Source organism: Stegostoma tigrinum, chromosome 9 (genome assembly GCF_030684315.1).
Source record: "Stegostoma tigrinum isolate sSteTig4 chromosome 9, sSteTig4.hap1, whole genome shotgun sequence".
Classification (NCBI taxonomy): Eukaryota; Metazoa; Chordata; class Chondrichthyes; order Orectolobiformes; family Stegostomatidae; genus Stegostoma; species Stegostoma tigrinum.
Genome location: NC_081362.1, coordinates 88,087,823 through 88,109,269, shown reverse-complemented (window position 1 = coordinate 88,109,269; position 21,447 = coordinate 88,087,823). Strand labels below are relative to the sequence as shown.

General features: G+C 40.5%; 1 protein-coding gene across 1 annotated transcript in view; it reads right to left on the bottom strand.

Moving 5' to 3' along the window:
- Nucleotides 1-21,447, bottom strand: part of wdr27 (WD repeat domain 27) — a 388,848-nt gene that overhangs the window by 261,241 nt on the left and 106,160 nt on the right. Inside the window, exon 21 of the mRNA XM_059648854.1 lies at nucleotides 2,106-2,203. Coding sequence (XP_059504837.1) covers nucleotides 2,106-2,203 — 98 coding nt within the window. The remainder of the gene's footprint in view (nucleotides 1-2,105; nucleotides 2,204-21,447) is intronic.

The following is a 21,447-nucleotide window of genomic DNA, read 5'->3' as shown; positions in this document are numbered from 1 at the left end:
CAAAATATTTGTTCAATGCTCTGGCTACTTCCTCATGTCCCATTATTAAATCCCTGTTCTCCTCTACCAAAGGACCAATGTTTACCTTAGCCACTCTGTTGTTTTATATATTTGTAGAAACTTTTGCTATCTGCCTTTATATCTTAGTTAGTTTACTCTCAAAATCAATCTTCCGTTACTTTACAGCTTTTTATTGTGTCTTTCAATTGACCTTTAAAATTTTCCCAATTTAGGCTACTTTAGCCAACTCCTCCCTCATCCTATTGTAGTCTCCTCTGTTTAAGCACAGAACCCTGGTATTGGATTTTATCTTCTCACTTTCTGTTTGTATTCTAAATTCAACTAATTGTGGTTGTTCCTTCCAAGAGGATCCCTAACTATGCGATCATTAATTATTCCCGTCCCATTACACAGGACCAGATCTAAGATAGCTTGCTCTCTCGTTGGTTCCATTACATATTGTTCAAGAAAACTGTTGCGCATGTATTCAATGAACTCCAAGCTGCCCTGACCAACTTGGTTCAACCAACCGACATTTAGATTAAAATCCCCCATGATAACTGCCGTACCATTTTTACAGGCATTCGTTATTTCTTTGTTTATTGCCCGCCCCAATGTGATGTTAGTATTTGGTGGCCTATGGACTACGCCTATCAGTGACTTTTTCTTCTTAAAATTTCTAATTTCCACCCAGATGGATTCAACTTTATTCTCCATAGAACCTAAATCATTTCTCAGGACCATCCTGATGTCATCCTTAAATATCAGAGCTATACCACCTCCCTAACCTTCCTGTCTGTCGTTCCGAATAGTCTGATACCCCCGGATATTTAATTCCCAGTCGTAACCGTCCTACAACCATGTCTCCGTAATGACTACTAAATCATACCTCATTCACAATAATTTGTGCTGTTAAATCATCTATTTTGTTTTGAATGCTACCAGCATTCAGGTAAAGTGAAGTGCAATGTCCTTATCAACGTCCACAAATTATCAGTGATCATGATTGTTTGAAATTAGCATTTTGTAAGTAAACTAATTTTGATTTCCATGTTAACTGCAAGTAAAATAGTAAGCAAACAGCAACTTCAGAGTGAATTAATGATTAAGTTATGTTCTGTACAAACCAGTGAAATTCCTCAATAATAAAACTTGCCTGAAACACTAGTGGAAATGAAGGACAGTACAGCATCACAACATGGTAAGAGCTTTTAAGTTAATTTAGAAGTGATATAAATAGCCATTTGGGAACTTGAGTGTTACAGAGAAAAACACATATTTGTCAAGGCGAGATAACACGGTGTGAAGCTGGATGAACACAGCAGGCCAAGCAGCATCAGAGGAGCAGGAAAGCTTGACATTTCGGGTCGGGGCCCTATTTGTCTATTTTCTGACTATTTGTCAAGGCATTTTGTTTTGCACTCATTCAGGATAATTTGCAAAAATATAAATGTAAAGGGGAACATTTTTATACTGCACGAGAATAACATGCAGCAAGATTGGTAAATGGATACTGACTGCAGAGGGATTACCATGGAGAATGCACAAGTTAAATGATGTTGATAGTTAACAGTCAAGCTTTGTTTAAATTTAAACTAGTAATTTGGCTCCAACCAGTCAAGACATACTCCTTAGAAATGAGAATATCTGTTACTTATTTTGTTCAGTTAAAAGCTGAGTTCTTGAAAATTTGAGCAAAAGGTGAAGGTAGACGTTTCTTGCTGATTTTGTCATATCCTGGTTCATTCCTCAAGGCAATGCCTTGATTAATCTGAGTCAATCTGCCTGTTTTAAATTTAAATAAAGCTTGGCAGTTAACTACCAGTCATCATGCATTCTCCATCTCTATCAATCAGAGACCACTTGCCGATCAATCAAGATATTCCTCTCGTACATATGAAAATGTTGTTCCAAATGCGTCTTTTTTCACGAATACATAGGAGAAATACTTTGCATTGTCTAAATAAATAATTCAGTTAATCAATAATGCATAAACCTTATTTCTAGAGTTATTCATCACACTTAAAGTTAGTATCCCTATGTCATGTGAGGCCTACTTTCACAAAGGAATATGACAACTAATTCCACTAAAAATATTTTCTTACCTTACTGACCGTAAATCCCACAATTTGATTCCATCAGTTACAGCGGTTGTCAGAAAGAGATTATAGGATTCAGAAGCTTGGGTACAAAATACTGAACCCTAAAACAAGATGGGAGAAAACACATAAATAGATTATTGATAAATATCACTTATCATGACTGAATTAATGTTTAAATGGAATATCCTAATTGTGCAGGGAAAACAAACAAAAATTTTGAGGATATAATTAACAGAATAGAAAAGGAAGAATTGGTGAACGTTATAGATATTTTCTAAACACAGATGTTATCACACACATCTGGAGTAACTAAGACTTGATGCCAGGTCTCTTGACTCAGAGGCACTACCACTGCACCACAATAACCCTTATTTAGATTTTCAGAAAGCCTTCAGTAAGGTACCACACAAGTGATTAGTGAACAAGGGATTGAGAGAATGGATATTTTCAAATAAACCTGCTCAGAGATGTTATACGCCCCTGGGGCAGGTGGGCTTGAATCTGGGATTTGGGAATATACCAGCACAGATTGAAAATGAATGGACCAAAAATGGAAAATAGGAATAAATAAGTTATTTTCAGATATGCATGCTCTGACTAATGAGGTGCTGTATTTCTTGAGTCCTAGCGAGTCACAATTTATACCGATGATTTGGATGTAGAAATTATCCAAGTTTGCATATAGCGTCAAACTAAGTAGAAGCGTGAACTGTGAAGGGCATGCAAAAACACTTCAAGAAGACTTGGGGAGGCAAGGGACTGGGCAAAAAAAAACTGGCAGATGGAAATATAATATTCAATATTTAAGGTACTTTGATTGGAAAAGAACCAGAAAGCACAGCATTTCTTAAATGCTGAGAGGCCAGGAAATGTTGAACTTAAAAGGGACTTAGGCTATTCTCGTTCATCAGTTATTGCAAGTTAGCATGCAGATATAGCAAACAACTAAGATATTGATATTAACACAGAAGTGCTGAAGAAACGCAACAGGTCTGGCAGCAACTGTGGAGACAGAAACACAGAGCTCATGGTTCAAGTCCAATATAAGTCTACTTCAGTACCAGATATTTTTTTTTGGCCTTTTCTTACCAGAACGTTCAAGTAAAAGTGCACAAATTTCATACTGCAATTATACAGAACCTTGTAAGATTGCATCTGGAATGCTATGTGCAGTTTCAGTCTCCTCACCCAAGGAAAGGTATACTTGCCATAAAGCGTGAGCAATAGCTAACTCCTGGGACAGACGGACTATTGTGTGAGGAAAGGTTAAATAGACTAGGTCTTTTTCTCTGAAGAAAATCTCATTCAAACACACTAAGTCTTACAGAGCTTGATAGGGTAGATGCAAGAAGGATGGCTTGGGCATGTTGAGTAGAAGATGACAGAGTGAGAAGTAGGCATTTTAGGTCGAAGATGAAGAGGAAAATTCTCACTGAGAGGATGGTGCATCTTTTTGGAATTCACTGCTCCGGAGGGGCAGATTGAGATAGATAATTTTCGGATGCAGGATTGTGCAGGGCAATTGTTTAAAGTAGGTAATAACAGATGATCTAACTGAATGATGGAAAAGGATCAGAGGGTTAAATGTCTACCACTACTCCAATTCCTTGTCATGTTAAAATGAGCATGTCATCAAACTACTATAAACATAATATTAACTATTAACATTAGCTAAATAATATGCTCTCAAATTAAGTCATCACAGCAAGTTATTGTTTACCTTTAGAAAGACAAAGAGCCACATTCCAGTAAAAGATTTTTGAAGGGATTTTTCAGATGCATCATAATGTTATTAGAAAAGCAAAGTACTGCAAATAAGTGGGTTCTGATGAAACCTGAGCTCTCTTTCTTCTTCCATACATGCTGCCACACCTGCTGAGCATTTCTGGCTTTTTTTTATTACTAATATTAATGGAACAATGCTGGTTTCAGACTGCTGGTGCATGTGTAGTGTAATATTATAAATGTTATCTGTCTTAACTGTTTGATTTTCTTTCTCCACAAAGTAGTGGACATGTACAACAGGCTATTACCAAAAGTACTTAGTACTTGTTCATTAGCACCATCAAGAAAATACCTGAATAAGGATTTGCTTAGAATTAAAACTAAGTATAATTATAACATCCTGTGAAATTCTGGATTAACACAACCTCATATGTGCAAAAAAAACATATAGACAAGGGAGTTATGGTGAGCAGAAAAGAGAGTAAAGATGATACCAAAACCGGATTAGTAATGATTTTATTGAATAGGAGCACAGGCCCAGAGGGCCAATCTCCTACTCTGAAATCCTATCTTCTCATGTCCTATGCTCCTAAAAGCCAGGGCTGAATAGATGACCTCATAATTGTTTTATAAATTACCTTGAGTGGAGAGAAAACAGAAAAAGTCATGCTGAATCTTCCTTCAGAATGTCTCAAATAATATAGATAATGCTTTGAATGTTCCATGGTCCAAAGGGCTTCTGTCATACTAACCTTTATTTTCTCAAATGTATAGAAAAATGCCAATAACAACTGTCAATCTTTATCCTTTACCTTAGAAAAACATCACAAGACACTTCCCAGGAGACTAATCAAACAAAATTTGACACTGGTCTACATAAGGACAAATCAAGATAGGTGTCCAAAAACTTGTTCAACAAAGTAGATTTTAAGTAGCAAAGATTTGAAAGAGGTGAGAAACTAGAGAGACAGAACAATTTAGGGAGGGAATTGGGATCTTAGGTCACTGAGAGTACAGGAGACATTATGTCTAAGAGAAGAACTATATTCCAACAGAGTCCACATCCACACTTTCAGCAAGAGTTTTACCTCAGTTAATCACACTGTACAAAACTAGGTTAGGTTAAGTAAGTGGGCAAAAAGTTAGCAAATAGATCATATTGTGAGAAATTGTGAAGTTGCTCATTTTGGAAGGGAGAACAAAAGAACAGTATTGTTTAAATGGAGAAGAACTGCAGGCAGATAATCAGCACCTGGACAATACTTCTGGAAAGCCTGTATTGCACTAGAGACACAGGCTCAAATTCTACCACAGCAGCTGTAGGAAATGCAATTGCGATCCTTGCTTGGTCTGGGTTAAAGCAAACCCAGACTTAAAGCAATGTGAAATGGTCAAGCAACCCATACAATTCAAGGCCAGTTAGGGGTGTATGACATATCCTGGTCATGCCAGTAACAACTACATCCCATCAACAAATAATGGAGAAAAATGTGGAGTATAGACCATGTCAACTGAATGGTCAATTATTATGATTATATGATCAATGGTGCAAATAATCCATCTTTTTCATAATAATATCTGTGCATTGCAGTCCAACTGTGCTCCACTAAAGTCCTGTAATATCATTTACCTCATCTAACCACTTCCTGTTGAATTTAATGCATCTAGATTCTGAACCAAGAGTTCTTTTTTCTCTTTTTAAGTATTGTGATCTACTTAAAATGTCAAAATCTTCTTTGTTACAGTTTCTTTTTCCCAACAGCTAAATATAATTCCTCAGCACATACAGATCAGTAAATACCTATTCCAAATTATATTACAAAAAGAGTAAAGTGAGATTTCAACACTCACACATACTTTTTGCTTTATCTCTTAGGAGAGATTATCTAGACTGAACAAATCTATCTAAGGCATTTCAACAAAACAGAGAGATATTCTCAGAGGAAAAAAACAAGATTGAAACCAGGTTTTTGGTAATCCTTAGGTACAATATTTTTCCATCATTATACGGTAGCACAGTGCAGACAAACTGCAGAATGAAAACATACTTCTCATTCTTTTCCACCTTTTACCAACTACTCACTGATACAACAGATGCTTCCTCCCTGTGCTAGCAAAATCTTTCTCCTTGTAAGGATAAGAGCAGGCAGAATTTATAACCCCAACACTCCTTTGATGAATCAATGTTCCATTTTGTAACTGCCATATCAAATCCTTACACATCTGTAATAACAACTAGTGTTCTTTGCTACTGGCTTGCTGCTGCTCTCAATGTACAATAACCTAATTCAACTTTTACATTCCTTCACTAATACTGCTTAGATAGTTAAAATGTGAAGCAGCATGTCATATTTAGTTAATCAACAAGTATTAGCACATTTATTTAAGAGCTGCTTCCTGTCCTGCTTTCACAGTCTGTCACTCTGGATCCCTGGCAATGCTAGTATAAAAACTCTTAGCTTTGCTGATTCAACCAACACAAAGGAGCATAAACATCCTGTGAGAAAGCAAGTCTCTTTAATTACAGATAACAAAGTGTGAAGCTGGATGAACACAGCAGGCCAAGCAGCATCTCAGGAGCATAAAAGCTGATGTTTCGGGGCTAGACCCTTCATCAGAGAGGGGGATGGGGTGAGGGTTCTGAAATAAATAGGCAAAGAGAGGGAGGCGGACCGAAGATGGATAGAGGAGAAGATAGGTGGAGAGGAGAGTATAGATGGGGAGGTGGGGAGGGGATAGCTCAGTCCGGAGAGGACAGACAGGTCAAGGAGGCGGGATGAGGTTAGTAGGTGGGAAATGGAGGTGCGGCTTGAGGTGGGAAGAGGGGATAGATGAGAGAAAGAACAGGTTAGGGAGGCGGGGACGAGCTGGGCTGGTTTTGGTTAGCAGTGGGGGGAGGGGTCGAGCTGGGCTGGTTTTGGGATGCAGTGGGGGAAGGGGAGATTTTGAAGCTTGTGAAGTTCACATTGATACCGTTGGGCAGCAGGGTTCCCAAGTGGTTTATGAGTTGCTGTTCCTGCAACCTTTGAATGGCGTCATTGTGGCACTGCAGGAGGCCCAGGATGGACATGTCGTCCAAGGAATGGGAGGGGGAGTGGAAATGGTTTGTGACTGGGAGGTGCAGTTGTTTGTTGCGAACCGAGCGGAGGAGTTCTGCAAAGCGGTCCCCAAGCCTCCGCTTGGCTTCCCCAATGTAGAGGTAGCCACAACGGGTACAGTGGATACAGTATACCACATTGGCAGATGTGCAGGTGAACATCTGCTTAATATGAGAAGTCATCTTGGGGCCTGGGATGGGGGTGAGAGAGGAGGTGTGGGGGCAAGTGTAGCACTTCCTGCGGTTGCAGAGGAAAGTGCCGGGTGTGGTGGGTTTGGAGGGGAGTGTGGAGTGGACAAGGGAGTCACGGAGAGAGTGGTCTCTCCGGAAAGCAGACAAGGGTGGGAATGGAAAAATGTGTTGGGTGGTGAGGTCAGAATGTAGATGGCGGAAGTGTCGGAGGATGATGCGTTGTATCTGGAGGTTGGTGGGCTGGCATGTGAGGACGAGGGGGATTCACTTTTGGCAGTTATTGCGGGGGCGGGGTGTGAGGGATGTGTTGCGGGAAATGCCGGAGACACGGTCGAGGGCGTTCTTGACCACCACAGGGGGGAAGTTGCAGTCGTTGAAGAACGCGGACATCTGGGATGTGCGGGAGTGGAATGCCTCATCCTGGGAGCAGATGCAGCAGAGAAGAAGGAATTGGGTATAGGGGATGGAATTTTTGCAGGAGGGTGGGTGGGAGGAGGTGTATTCTAGGTAGCTATGGGAGTCGGTGGGCTTGAAATGGACATCAGTTTCTAGCTGGTTGCCTGAGATGGCGACAGAGAGGTCCAGGAAGGTGAGGGATGTGTTGGAGATGGCCCAGGTGAACTTGAGGTTGGGGTGGAAGGTGTTGGTGAAGTGGATGAACTGTTCGAGCTCCTATTGGGAGCAAGAGGCGGCGCTGATGCAGTCATCAATGTAACGGAGGATGAGGTGGGGTTTGGGGCCAGTGTAGGTGTGGAAGAGGGACTGTTCCACATAACCTACATCTACAATCTGACCCCACCACCCAAGACATTTTTCCATCCCCACCTTTGTCTGCCTTCCGGAGAGATAACTCTCTCCATGACTCCCTTGTCCACTCCATACACCCCTCCAAACCCACCACACCCGGCACTTTCCCCTGTAATCGCAGGAAGTGCTACACTTGCCCCCACACCTCCTCTCTCACCCTCATCCCAGGCCCCAAGATGGCTTTCCACATTAAACAGATGTTCACCTGCACCTCTGCCAATGTGGTATACTGTATCCACTGTATCCGTTGTGCCTTCCGCTCCATTGGGGAAATCAAGCAGAGGCTTGGGGACCGCTTCGCAGAACACCTCCGCTCGGTTCGCAATAAACAACTGCACCTCACAGTCGCGAACCATTTTACTTCCCCCTCCCATTCCTTAGACGACATGTCCATCCTGGGCCTCCTGCAGCGCCACAATGACGCCACCCGAAGGTTGCAGGAACAGCAACTCATAAACCACTTGGGAACCCTGCTGCCCAACAGTATCAATGTGAACTTCACAAGCTTCAAAATCTCCCCTTCCCGCACTGCAACCCAAAACCAGCCCAGCTCATCTCCTCCCCCCACTGCTTCCCAAAACCAGCCCAGCTCGTCCCCTCCTCCCTAACCTGTTCTTCCTCTCACCTATCCCCTCCTCCCACCTCAAGCCGCACCTCCATTTCCTACCTACTAACCCCATCCCGCCTCCTTGACCTGTCCAGCCTCCATGGACTGACTTATCCCCTCCCCACCCATACTCTCCTCTCCACCTATCTTCTCCTCTATCCATCTTCGGTCCGCCTCCCCGCCTCTCCCTATTTATTTCAGAACCTTCTCCCCCTCCTCCTCTCTGATGAAGGGTCTAGGCCCGAAATGTCAGCTTTTGTGCTCCTAAGATGCTGCTTGGCCTGCTGTGTTCATCCAGCTCCACACTTTGTTATCTTGGATTCGCCAGCATCTGCAGTTCCCATTATCTCTTTAATTATACTTTTAATTGATAAATTTCTTAAAAAGAAGGAAAATGTTTTTTTCTTTTTAACTCATTTATGGGATATGGGCATCACTGACTGAGATATTTCCCATCTTTACTTGCCCTTTGTAAGGTGGTGGTGAGATGCCTTCCTGAACTGCTGCAGTCTATTTGGTGCAGGTGTAGCCACACCACCATTAGGGAGGAAGTTCTCAGACATAACTACTAATACGTTGTACTACAAGTACTAATTTGACCAATAACTAAATTAACTTCTTAATTTATGCATGTAACATTAGAAATAGGCGCAGAAGTATACCTTACAATTTCTTTTTTGTCATGACTCATTGGAGTAATGTACCAGAAATCAAGACTATTCCTGGAGTCATCACAAACATGAAAATTTGATTAATTGCCCAATTTTACCGAACTGTCTGATTCAGGTTAAAAGAATACACACCCCAAGTTTTTCGCATTGACAATAAAAATAACTATTTCTTATAACTGAAGTTTTTAACTAATGGCAAGAAAGAAACATGAATTATTAATTTAGTACTCCATGACTTAAACTCTACAGCTGTTTTTAAAATCCCATCCACATGCAAACAAATAAACAAAAAGATAAGGCAAGACACAAATACTATGTGTGGGGAAGGATAAAGAAAATCAAAGCACAGTTCTGGCGCTAATGCATATTACAGGTATCAATGTGTTGTTTTATTTTGGCTTTCAGCTCTTTCTTTCAAATCCTTCCATTTCTTTGCTAATGATGCAATGTTGTGGAATTATAGATTCCAGACTTTCATTCACCAGTTGAGAATTCACCGTGCTAGTGTCTCTGATGCTGGCTTTGGCCTAGTTCCATTCAACAGGGGATTTGCATAGAGAAAAACGTACAGAGAAAGGTGAGGGGCAGTAGCTAGCTACTGGGGGTGCCTTATACTTCTCCACTTAGAAGGGAGAGAGCAAGGTGGATGGTTTCTCTTCACAGGCTGGATGCTTCTACTATATTGTCCACACTGAAAGCTGTAAACACCTGCTTGGCAACCAGTTAAGTGATTGTTACTACGCTGATAGTTCCTGAGACCACAACAACTAGTTGTTGAATGGGAATAAAAACAGCTAGTGTTGGAGGAACTCGGCAAGTCTAACACTATCTGTGGGGAGAGAAACAGAGTAACATTTTGAGTAGGATTTTCTTCGTAATTGAAAACTGCTGTAAAATGTGGTTATTATGCAGCTAAAAGCCCCATTTTCCTCCCTCTTTCAGTTCCAGAGAAGAGTTATACTGGATTCGAAATGCTTCTCTCTTCACAGATGCTGTCAGATCTGCTGAAATTATCCAGCATTTTCTGTTTTTATTTCAGATTCCTAGCATCAGTACTGTTTTCCTTTTAGTTAACTAGACTGTCTTTGGCCAAAGTTGGTCAGAACACATAGAGATGGTGCAATTCTGTCTGGGACATTCGCTTCACTGCTTGAATAAGGCAATATTGTAGATACAACCCACAATGTGTTTTAGTAAAGATAACAAAGTGTGAAGCTGGATGAACACAGCAGGTCAAGCAGCATCTCAGGAGCACAAAAGCTGACGTTTCAGGCCTAGACCCTTCACCACAGAGCCTCTCTGATGAAGGGTCTAGGCCTGAAAAGTCAGCTTTTATGCTCCTAAGATGCTGCTTGGCCTGCTGTGTTTATCCAGCTTCACACTTTGTTATCTTGGATTCTCCAGCATCTGCAGTTCCCATTATTTCTGATGTGTTTCATTAACTTGTTTTTTAAAACTGTAAACATCTTGTATAGTTTTCTTCGTTTAAAGCTGGTATCTTTCCTTATTTTTAATGCACTATCCAATAACAATAGAAGTTACCTTGACTCACCTCCACCATCAGGAGAGATCAAATGCAATTTCAAAAAAAGTATTTCATCATGAGGTATATGACACATAGATAAGAAAATAGGAGAACTGAATTCATTGATCCCTTGTACAATCACTTATCATCCTTCCCTTATATTCTTTATTTATTCCTTCAGTTTCCAATCAAGACAATACATTAGTTTTAACGCATTATCTTTACAAGCAAATCTGCCATACTCACCTGGTCTGGCCAATATGTGACACCTAATCCCACAACAATGTGATTGACTCTCAACTGCCCTCTGAAATGGCCAAGCCAGCCACTCAGTTGTACTAATCACCGCAAAGACAGATCACGTGGCATCAATCAGAAAAGACAGCGGCAGAAACAACCCTGTTACTCCTGCAAAGTCCTCCTTGCTAACACTTAGGGGTTAATGCCAAAAGTGCTGTCAAGCAACAGCCTGACAGAGTCATACTCACGGAATCATACCTTACAAACAATGTCCCAGACACACTATCATTATCCCTGAATATGTTCTCACTATATAGCAACAGAGTGACATATAGTTTGGGAGGGAGCTGCCCTGGGAGTCCTGTATAACCTCATGAAGTCTCATGGCTTCAGGCTAACCATGGGCAAGGAAACGTCCTGCTGATTACCACACACCGTTCTCCCTCGGTTGATGAATCAATTCTCCCCCATGTTGAACAACACTTAGAAGAAGCACTGAAGATGGCAAGGGCACAAAGCGTATTCTGGATGAGAGATTTCAATGTTCACCACAAAGAGTGGCTTGACAGTATTACTATTGATTGAGTTGGTCCGATACTAAAGGACACAGCTACTGCAATGGATCTGCAGCAAGTGGTGTTGATACCAACAGGACGGAAAAGACATACTTGACCTCATCCTCACCACCTGGCAGCTGCAGATGTATTTGTGCATAACAATATTGGTAAGAGGGACCACCATGCAGTCCTTGTGGAGATAAAGTCATGCTTTCACATTGAGAATAACCTCCATTATGTTGTGTGACACTATCACCGTGCTAAATGGGTCAGACTTTAAACGGATCTAGCAGCTCAAGACTGGGCATCGAGGTGCTGTGGGGCATCAACAGCAGCAGAATTGTACTCCAGCACAATCTGTAACCTCATGGTCTGATATATCACCCTCTCAATCATTATCATCAACCGTGGTTCAATGGAAAGTGTAGGAGTGCAATCCAGGAGCAGCACCAGGCATACCTGAAAATGAGGTGTCAACTGGGTGAAGCTACCAAACAGGACCAAACGGCATAAGCATCAAGTGACAGACAGGGCTAAGCGATCCCACAACCAATGATCAGATCTAAGCTCTGCTGTCCTGCCACATCCAGTTGTGAATGGTGAGGACAATTAACAACTCACTGGAATAGGAGGCTCCACAATTATCCCCATCCTCAATGATGGAAGAGCCTAACATATCAGTGCAAAAGATAAGGCTGAGGCTTTCGCAGTAATCTTTAGCCAGATGTGCTGAGTGGATGATCCATTTCTGCCTCCTCCAATGGTTTATAGCATTACAGATACCAGCCAATTAAATTCACTCCACATGATATCAAGAAATGGTTGGAGGCAGTGGATATGACAAAGGCTCACAACGTCACAACGTTCAGGCAATAGTACTGCAGCTTGTGCTCCTGAACTTGCCACTCCCCTAGCCAAACTCTTCCAGTACAAATACTGGCATCGACCTGACAATGTGGAAAATTGTCCAGGTTTGTGCTCTACATAAAAGGCAGGACAAACCAACACAGCCAATTACCGCACTATAATCAATTCTTGATCATCATTAAAGTAATGGAAAGTGTTAACTATAGTGCTATCAAGCAGCACTTATTCAGCAATAACCTGCTCCGTGACAACCACTCACCTCCTGATCTCATTACAGCCTTGGTTCAAACATGGACAAAAGAGCTGAATTCCAGAAATTAGGTTAGAATCACAGCCCTTGACATCAAGGAGTCCTAGCAAAATTGGAATCATTGGGTAGCGGGGGCAAACTCTCTGGTGGTTAGAGTCATACCTGGCACATAGGAAGATGGTCATAGTTGTTGCAGGTCAGTCATCTCAACTACAGGACATCGTAGCAGGAGTTCCTCAGGATAGTGTCCTAGGCCCAATCATCATCAATGACCTTCCCTCCATCATAAGGTCAGAAGTGGGGATGTCCGCCGATGATTGCACAATGTACAGCACCATTCACAATTCCTCAGGTACTGAAACAGTCCACATTCAAATGCATGGAGATTTGGACAATACCCACGTTTGGGCTAAGAAGTGGCAAATAACATTTGTGTCACTCCAATGCCAGGCTGTAGCCATCACCAATAAGAGGCAGTCTAACCAATACCCCTTGACATTCAATGGTGTTACCATCACTAAATCCCCCAATGTCAACATCCTGGGGGTTGTCATTGACCAAAAACTCAACTGGATTCACTATGTAACACAGTGGCTACAAGAAGAGGTCAGAGGCTAGGAATATGGCATTGAGTAACTCACCTCCTGATTCACCAAAGCCTATCCATCATCTACAAGGCAAAAGTCAGAGTGTGACAGGATACTCTCCACTTGCCTGGATGACTGCAGCTCCAACAACACTCAAGAAGCTTGCCACCATTCAGAACAAAGCACCCCACTTGATTGGCACCATATCCACAAGCATACACTCCCTCCACTCCCAATGCTCAGTAGCAGCAGTGTGTATTATCCCAAAGATGAACTGCAGAAATTCACCAAAGATCATCATGCAGCAGCTTCCAAAGCCACAACCAACTCCATCTAGAAGGATGAAGGACAGCAGATACATGGGAACACTATCACCTTCAAGTTCCCCTCCAAGCCACTCACCATCCTGACTTGGAACTATATTGCCACTCCTTCACTGTCACTGGGTCAAAATCCTGGAATTCTCTCCTTAACGGCATTGTAAATCAAGCCACAGCAGATGGACTACAGCTGTTCAAGAAGGCAGCTTGTTACCAACCTACTAGGTGCAACTTGAGTGGACAGCAATGCCCATATCTTATAAATGAATTTTAAAAAGCAGTTTTATTCATTGTCTACAATTTATTCAATCTTGGCTTCAGATCCAATATTGGTGGGTTTATTTTACTGATTCAGATCTTTGGCACATTAATACTTTTATCCGTTTAGTTGATGCATGTTCTAATTTGAAAGCTTTGATACTGCTGCATATGGATTAGTGCTAAATTCAAAACTAAACTGCTATAATTTCTTCAGAAAATTCATGAACCAGGTGAACTCTTCTCCACCCAATCCAATGAACTAGAGAAAAGTAGGAGATAAATCTCAGGTCTGCAATGATGAGTTCCCTTGAGTTTTCTGTCCTTGTATAGAATTTCCTCTCCAAAGCCAAGCTGAAAGGAAGTCCTGTCAAACAGAGGAAAGGGATTAAAACGCTTTGAGTCCAAAAATCATAGAATAGAAATGATTAAAATGAATATTGGGGAGTTCATTTTTACCAAGCATTCTTACTGTTGAATTATGTCCTTGAAGATTTTACTTTAAATTTACTTCTTTCTTTCCCTTTGAATTTTACCTTCGACTTTCTTCTCAGCATAGCTCCTTGCACTGTGCATCACGTAAGCCTCCCTCAAACTTTAAAGTAGGCCCTCAAGTAAAGAATGGGTCTCTGCTATTCAAGTTATTTGCAATTAATGAATTACGTAAGAGTGGAACAGTGTGAGTTCACTTTTGATTTTTCTTCATTTCCTGTCAGGCTTTCCTTTAGGCTAACAATTCAGCTTCTCTCAGTTCCCTATGGAGAAGATGAGATATAAAACCATTACCAAAACCAATGAAGATTCGACTTATGCTGTAGAAGGAATAGAAAATTCTTATTGATCTGGAATCAGTTCTAATAATGACACCACAGTGGTGGGTAAACAGCTTAAGGGTGTAGTTTTTGTCAAGCAGGAAAATTATTTCCAGCTGGAGTACCCCGTTAAATGATCTTTCCTATAGGAATGCAGTCCTAGAAGTTATGTTAATAGACAAGTAGTCATGAGCCTTGAAATAATAATCCCAAGAATTTGAGTTCAAATCCCATTGTGGCAGTTGGGGTATTTGAACTTAGGTTAAGACGAATTGGGAAGTGAAAGCAGCATAAGTGATCATAAAGATGTCAGACTGTTGTATTGTCTCAGTTCTTTTAGGAACGAAACACCAGTCCTCCACCAAGGTAGATGACTCTTAGCTGCCCTCTAGCGAGTCTTTTGTTGGCATCATCCGCATCCCATCCTCGAGAAGGGCAATAAATATCAAGTAAAGTATCCAACTGACAATCTAACTGTGGGTATGGGCACTGTCAATATTTCATTTGCTTAACTAATTCAAAAGAAGGCTGATGCGGTAAGATGTGGTAAAATACGACACAGTCTGTGTAGAGAAGCATTGGCACAGATGCTTGAATCAAATTCAGTGTTAATATGTTGCTAAATTCTATGTAATTTTGTGTGAAACAAAAGGTTCTGCATCAAACAGTATACATATTTTACCTCAGACTATTGGTCTTTGGATCTGGCAAGGGTACCCTAGACTCTATGTTTACTTAAAGTTCACATATTCTATATGTAACAGCTAATCCTGGAAGGCCACACTTTGACCCGGCAAACAGTGATCCAAACAGAAGGTTCAGCAGCATCCACCAAACTGCTACATTCCAAGAAAATATTTTTAAAAAGTCTTTTGAAAGGGAAACCTGTTCTCTTCCAGTATTCTTGCGTGCATATCAGTCTATGTAACCTAACCAAAGTGCGTTACTTTATTTCATTTCTTTTCATGTAAGAAGTAGGTTGGCAGGTGACATTACAGAGATTTATAAAATAATGAGGGGTATAAATAAGGTGAATGGTAAGTGTCTTTTCCCTAGAATGAGGGATTTCAAGACTAGGGGGCATATTTTTACGGTGAGAGAAGAAAGATTTAAAATAGACATGAAAGTCAATTTTTTTACACAGAGTGGTTCATATGTAGAAATGAACTTCCTGATGAAGTGGTCGATGTTAGAACATTTAAAAGACGTTTAGATGAGTACATGAATAGGAAATGTTTGGAGGGATATGGGTCAAACACAGGCAGGTGGGACTAGTTTAGTTTGGGATTATGATCAGTATGAACTGGTTGCACCGTTTCCATGCTGTATGACTCTCTGACTCTATAAGTAACACAAGGCAGTTGTTAAGATGTATAGAATGGTTCACTGATGTGATATTTTTGATCAGCCAGATTGAGACATTCATTACTCACTCCATATATTATCTGATAATTAATTTGTGGCTAAACAGCTTTTCTATTAGACAGGATCAGCATTAACTCAATTTTGGAAGAGAATAAAAACACAATTCAATCTATAGAATATTTTAGTCTGTGAATAGAAATGGTAATGCAGTTACTTTCATATGAAACTGGGTGTCAGTTATCTCAGTTGGCTGGATGACTGGTTTGTATTGCAGAGTGATACCAGCAGTGTGGCTCTCATGACAGAGCAGACCTATGATCATCTGAAACTATGGTGAGTTTATCTTACATGAGGTCAAAGCATTTAGAAAATAAAGTATAAGCCATAATATCACAGTCTACAAAAAATCCTTCCTATATCTTGGGTTTTAAAACAGTTATTCATTTATGATATAAACATTCAGATTGTTTAAATAGAAGGGTCCTAGGCACAACGCTCTCTCTAGATACTCTCCAGCTCTTAATGTATTTATAGAAACTCTGATGATTATCCTTAACCTTATCAGCCAATACTGTCTCAAATCCCCTCTTTGTCTTCCTGATTTCTCTCTTCAGAATGCTCCTACACTCTTTATAATTAAGAGATTCAATTGAATCAATTGAACCAAGCTGTCTATGTCTCAAAAAAGACGAATGTCTTTATCCTTGACTAGAACCTCAATATTTTTATTTATCCATTGTTCCTTAAACTTTCCAGTCTTACCCTACACTTTAACAGGAACAAAATGCCTCTGAACTATCATAATCACACTCTTGAACTCCTCTCACTTGTCAGACATCCTTTTACCTGCAAAAAGACTATTCTACTCAAAGAAGTTTTTTTTATTCATTCATGGGATGAGGGCATCACTGGCTAGGTAGCAGTTATAGTCCATCCCTAATTGCCCAGAGGGCAGTTAAGAATCAACCACATTGTTGTCTATCTGGAATCACGTGTAGGCCAGACCAGGTGAGGATGGCAGTTTCTTTCCCTAAAGGACATTAGTGAACCAGGTGGGTTTTTCCAACAATTGACAATGGATTCACAGCCATCATTCCTAACCCTAACCCATTCTAATTCCAGATATTTATGGAATTCAAATTCCACCATCTGCTGTGGCAGGATTCGAACCCAGGTCCCCAGAATTTTATCTGGGTCTCTTTATTAACAGCCCAGTAATAATACCACAATGCCATCAACTCCCACGTTATACTATTAAAATTTGCTTTATCCAAATAAAACTTTAATTTTCTGAAGGTTTATTTTTTTCCAAAATCATTTTGAAACTAATAGAATTATGATCGCTAGACCCAAAGTGTTCCCTCACTTACACTTCAGTGACTTGCCCTGCCTTGTTGCCCAAAAGAAGGTCTAATTTTGCTCCTTCTCTAGTCAGAGCATCCACATATTGATAAAGAAAAATTCTTCAGCACATTTGACAAATTCTTCACCATCCAAACCTTTAACTCTATGGTAATCCCAGTCAATATTTGGAAAATTAAAATCCCCCATTATTACAAGCTTATTATGCTTACATATATCTGAAATTTTCCTACCTATTTGTTTCTCAGTTTCTCTCTTACTATGAGGGGGCGGGGAACACATTAAGTACAATCCCATCAAAGTGATCGTTCCTTTCTTATTTGTAATTTCTACTCATATATTTTCACTATACAATTTCTCAGAAATATTTTCCCTAATTAAAAATGGCACCAACTCTCCCACCCCTACTTTCTTGCCTCCTTTTCTATCCTTCCTATAGCATCTAAAACTGGAAGCAATGAGCTGTCATCTCTCAGCTAAGGCTCTGTAACAGCTGTGGCATCCCAGTCTCATGTTCTTAAACATGCCCTGAATTCATCAGCCTTACCTGTAAGACCCCTTGCATTGAAATAAATGCAACTTAGTTCTTCAGAGTTACTACATGTTCTGACTCTCTCTTGTCTTCTTTTCTGACTGGCGTGTTCTTCTCACATTCAGAACCTACACCATCAGCCCTTCCATTCACGCTGCTACTGAAAATTTCTCCACTCACGTCCTTTATCAATATAAAGTCTCCCCTAACAGAATGAGCAAATCTCCCCGCTAACGTATTGGTCCCTTTCCAGTTTAGGTTAGACCCATCCTTTTTGAACAGGGTTTTTAGATCACAAAAGACATTCCAATTGTCCAAAAACCTGAAACCCTGAACAACACACCAGCTCTTCAGCCATTCATTTATTTTTTGTTCCTTCCCTCTTTTAGTTTGGCATTGGGAGTTAACCAGAAATTACTACTTTTAAGGTTTTTTAAATCTTCTACCTAACCTCTTAAATTCACTCTGTACTGCTATAACCTTTTCCTTAAAAATGTCATTCCTACTAATGCATACAATAATTCTGGCTTCTCAATCTCACCATTAACTTATAGAATAGAATCCCTACAGTATGGAAACAGGCCATTCAGCCCAACAAGTCCATACCAACACTCCGAAGAGCAAACCACCCAGATCCAGCCTTATATTTCCCACAGTTAATCAACCTAACCCATAAATCTCTGAGCAATTTTGCATGTTCAATCTATCTAACTTGCACATCTTTGGAGTGTGGGAGGAAACCCAAGCAGAAACAGGGAAAATGTGCAAACTCCACACAGACAGTCACTCAAGGCTGGAATTGAACCCAGATACCTAGTGCTATGAGGCAGCAGTGTTAACTGCTGAGCCACCGTGTTAATTTACCAGCCAGGAATTCTAGATTTGTCTGTCGTTCCTTTCCAATTTGACAGTATGTACCTCAAGTGTACTCGAACCATCTGTTCTTCGAAGGAGGACTATTGCTCAGTTACTGTTTTTCTGCCAAATCTCTTTTTTCTAGTCAATCCTACCATGTTCTGCTTTTGCCCCAACCCAATCAAATCGATTCTCTGTCAACTGTTTAGTCTTACTCTAGATTGCTACACATCATTCTCCAACACCATCCTGAACCTTGCGATACAATGATCACTGTCTTTTAAGTGATCCCCTACTGACATTTGATCCACTTGGCCCACTTCGTTTCCAAAGAACATTTCTTTCCTTACTGGAATGGAAACACACTGTTGTTGGAAACTCTCTTGAACACAATCTTGGGTCATTTGCCCCTTATATTACTAGTGTTCCAGTACATGTTTGGTAATTGAAGTCCCCTGTTTTATCTACTCTAATGTCAGCATTTTTCTGTAATTTCCCGGCAGATTTGATCCACTGCATCCTTTTCACTAGTTGGAAATCTGTAGCCTTATACCGATCATAACAGGAAAACAACATACAAAAGGGGATAAAAGGCTGAATTCACCAAATAACAAATATCATCCACCAAGAAGAACAATGACTAGGGGCTGTTCTGGTCAGCTGTCCAAGGACACTTGCATCATTTGATGTGTTTGTGTCACATTAGTCCACCTCCCTTTATTTTACTTACATACAACAGTCTTTATCAACTAAACCCTACATCTATATGTTATGAGCTATCACTGAAGTAATATCTTATTTAATATGTAAATAATTGTCTCCAATCAGTTACAACACCATGACATTCCCTGCTCCAAATGTCTTTGGACAATCCACTGGATTCTGGTGCTACAGGACCTATGGTAGTCTTAAACAGCCATTTGCCAAATACGAATTATTGTCTTCCTCATCTGTCGAAGACTTGCAAGACCTCCAGTCTCGGGGCAACTATTAAATGAAACATACTTTGGGCAAATAACTTAAAACATTGAATCCCAAGGAAAGTTAGCAGGTGACTGCAGATGCTGGAAGTACGAGTCGATAAATTTTGGAGCTGGAGAAGTACAGCAGGTCAGACAGCACCGGAGGAAAAGGAAAGTTGATGATTTGGGTCTGGTCTCGATGAAGGGTCCAGACGCAAAATGTCAACTTCATTGCTCCTCTGATTCCATCTTAAGTGCTATGCTTCCCCAGCTCCACATTTTATCGACTTGAGCAGACTATTGTTCTGTTCTCACCAGTCTTCCCATGCACCCATAATAAATCCAAAGTGGGCACATGTGGAACTTCCAACTCCAATTTCCCAGGGGACGTGGAGGTCCAAACCTCCCTCATTCTTTTAAGGCCCTCAACTACCTCATCCCACCCCACTACCATTTTACCAGTAGTAGGCAGAAGCTCACATCAAGTGGGTAGCCTGATAGCTTTAACTGCACAGACCGGTGTCAAGATAGGGAGGGGAATGGACTCATCAGAGGTACCCATGTCAAGGTAATACTCTTATCCCACTTTACTCTTACCTGGCTTCTCAAACACAAAACCCTAGATTCCACTCCATGTCATTAACTGGAGCTTGACAATACCCCAGACATATATTGGTTCCATTGGCTGGCCGCTCTCTATGCCAGAACCTCTTTCCAAGATGGGTACTGATACACAACTGAGTACATGGGCTCATGGGTGGGCTCCCTGCTGGCCTTTCTACCTAGGTTGTTGGCAAGGATCACAGTCCTTGTTAAATCCAAAATTCAGCACACTACCACGTTATCCTTAACTTTTGACTTTTTTTGTTTTTTATATAGAAGCCACTGAAATGTGAAACAGCCAATTTTCAGGTGGCCAATTTTCAAGTTTACAAAACATCTCTAGGCTGGCTTGTTTACATATCGAACTGTGAAGCCATGCCACATGACCAAATTATCCTCATTCTAGTCTTCCACAGCTCAAGAAGAGTTTCAAAACAGTGGCCACCAAAACACAGAGTTCCTGTCATCTCATTGAACTCTAGGGAATTTTGATACTGGCCATGAGTTCTCAGCTGTACAACACAAATTCAGATGCACTTTTGAGTAGAGTTCTATGCTCCTGTGACTCACATTTATTACATCAATGCACTTATTGCAGTATTGTGTTAGGTCGGACTTGTTTTATTCTCAAAATTTATTGTGACATAAGTTGTTAGGGCACTGTGTCATTAGAATGACAAGTTAATGGTGCTCACTACTGTTGCACACAATCCAGCAAAAAAGGAATGACAAAAAATGTTGTAAATTTCCAATTTTCAGTAAATAGCCATTAAGTTCATAACGTCATCAAATTTAATCATCTCTCAGATGCCCTCCAATGAACTCAGCTGCCACTTTGAAAATGCTGGATCAATGGCATTATTAAAAGATATTCCCATTTCCATCTCTTTTAGAACTGACAATTAATTTTGTACAGAACCTTGGTAATTACTCGATTTATGGCCTTGACATGACACTGAACCTTGAAAATCCATGTTCCGATAGATAGCAAGTTGTTCTTACAGTTTTAATTTTCTTTAATTTTTTTTGGCAGTTTTTTCATGCTAATCTATACTTCTGCTGGCAATTGAAGACAATAATTTTCAAGAGGGTAAATCGTTCAAATGTAAATTCAATGGAATACTTTCGGGAAATAACTTCTCTTTTTAGTC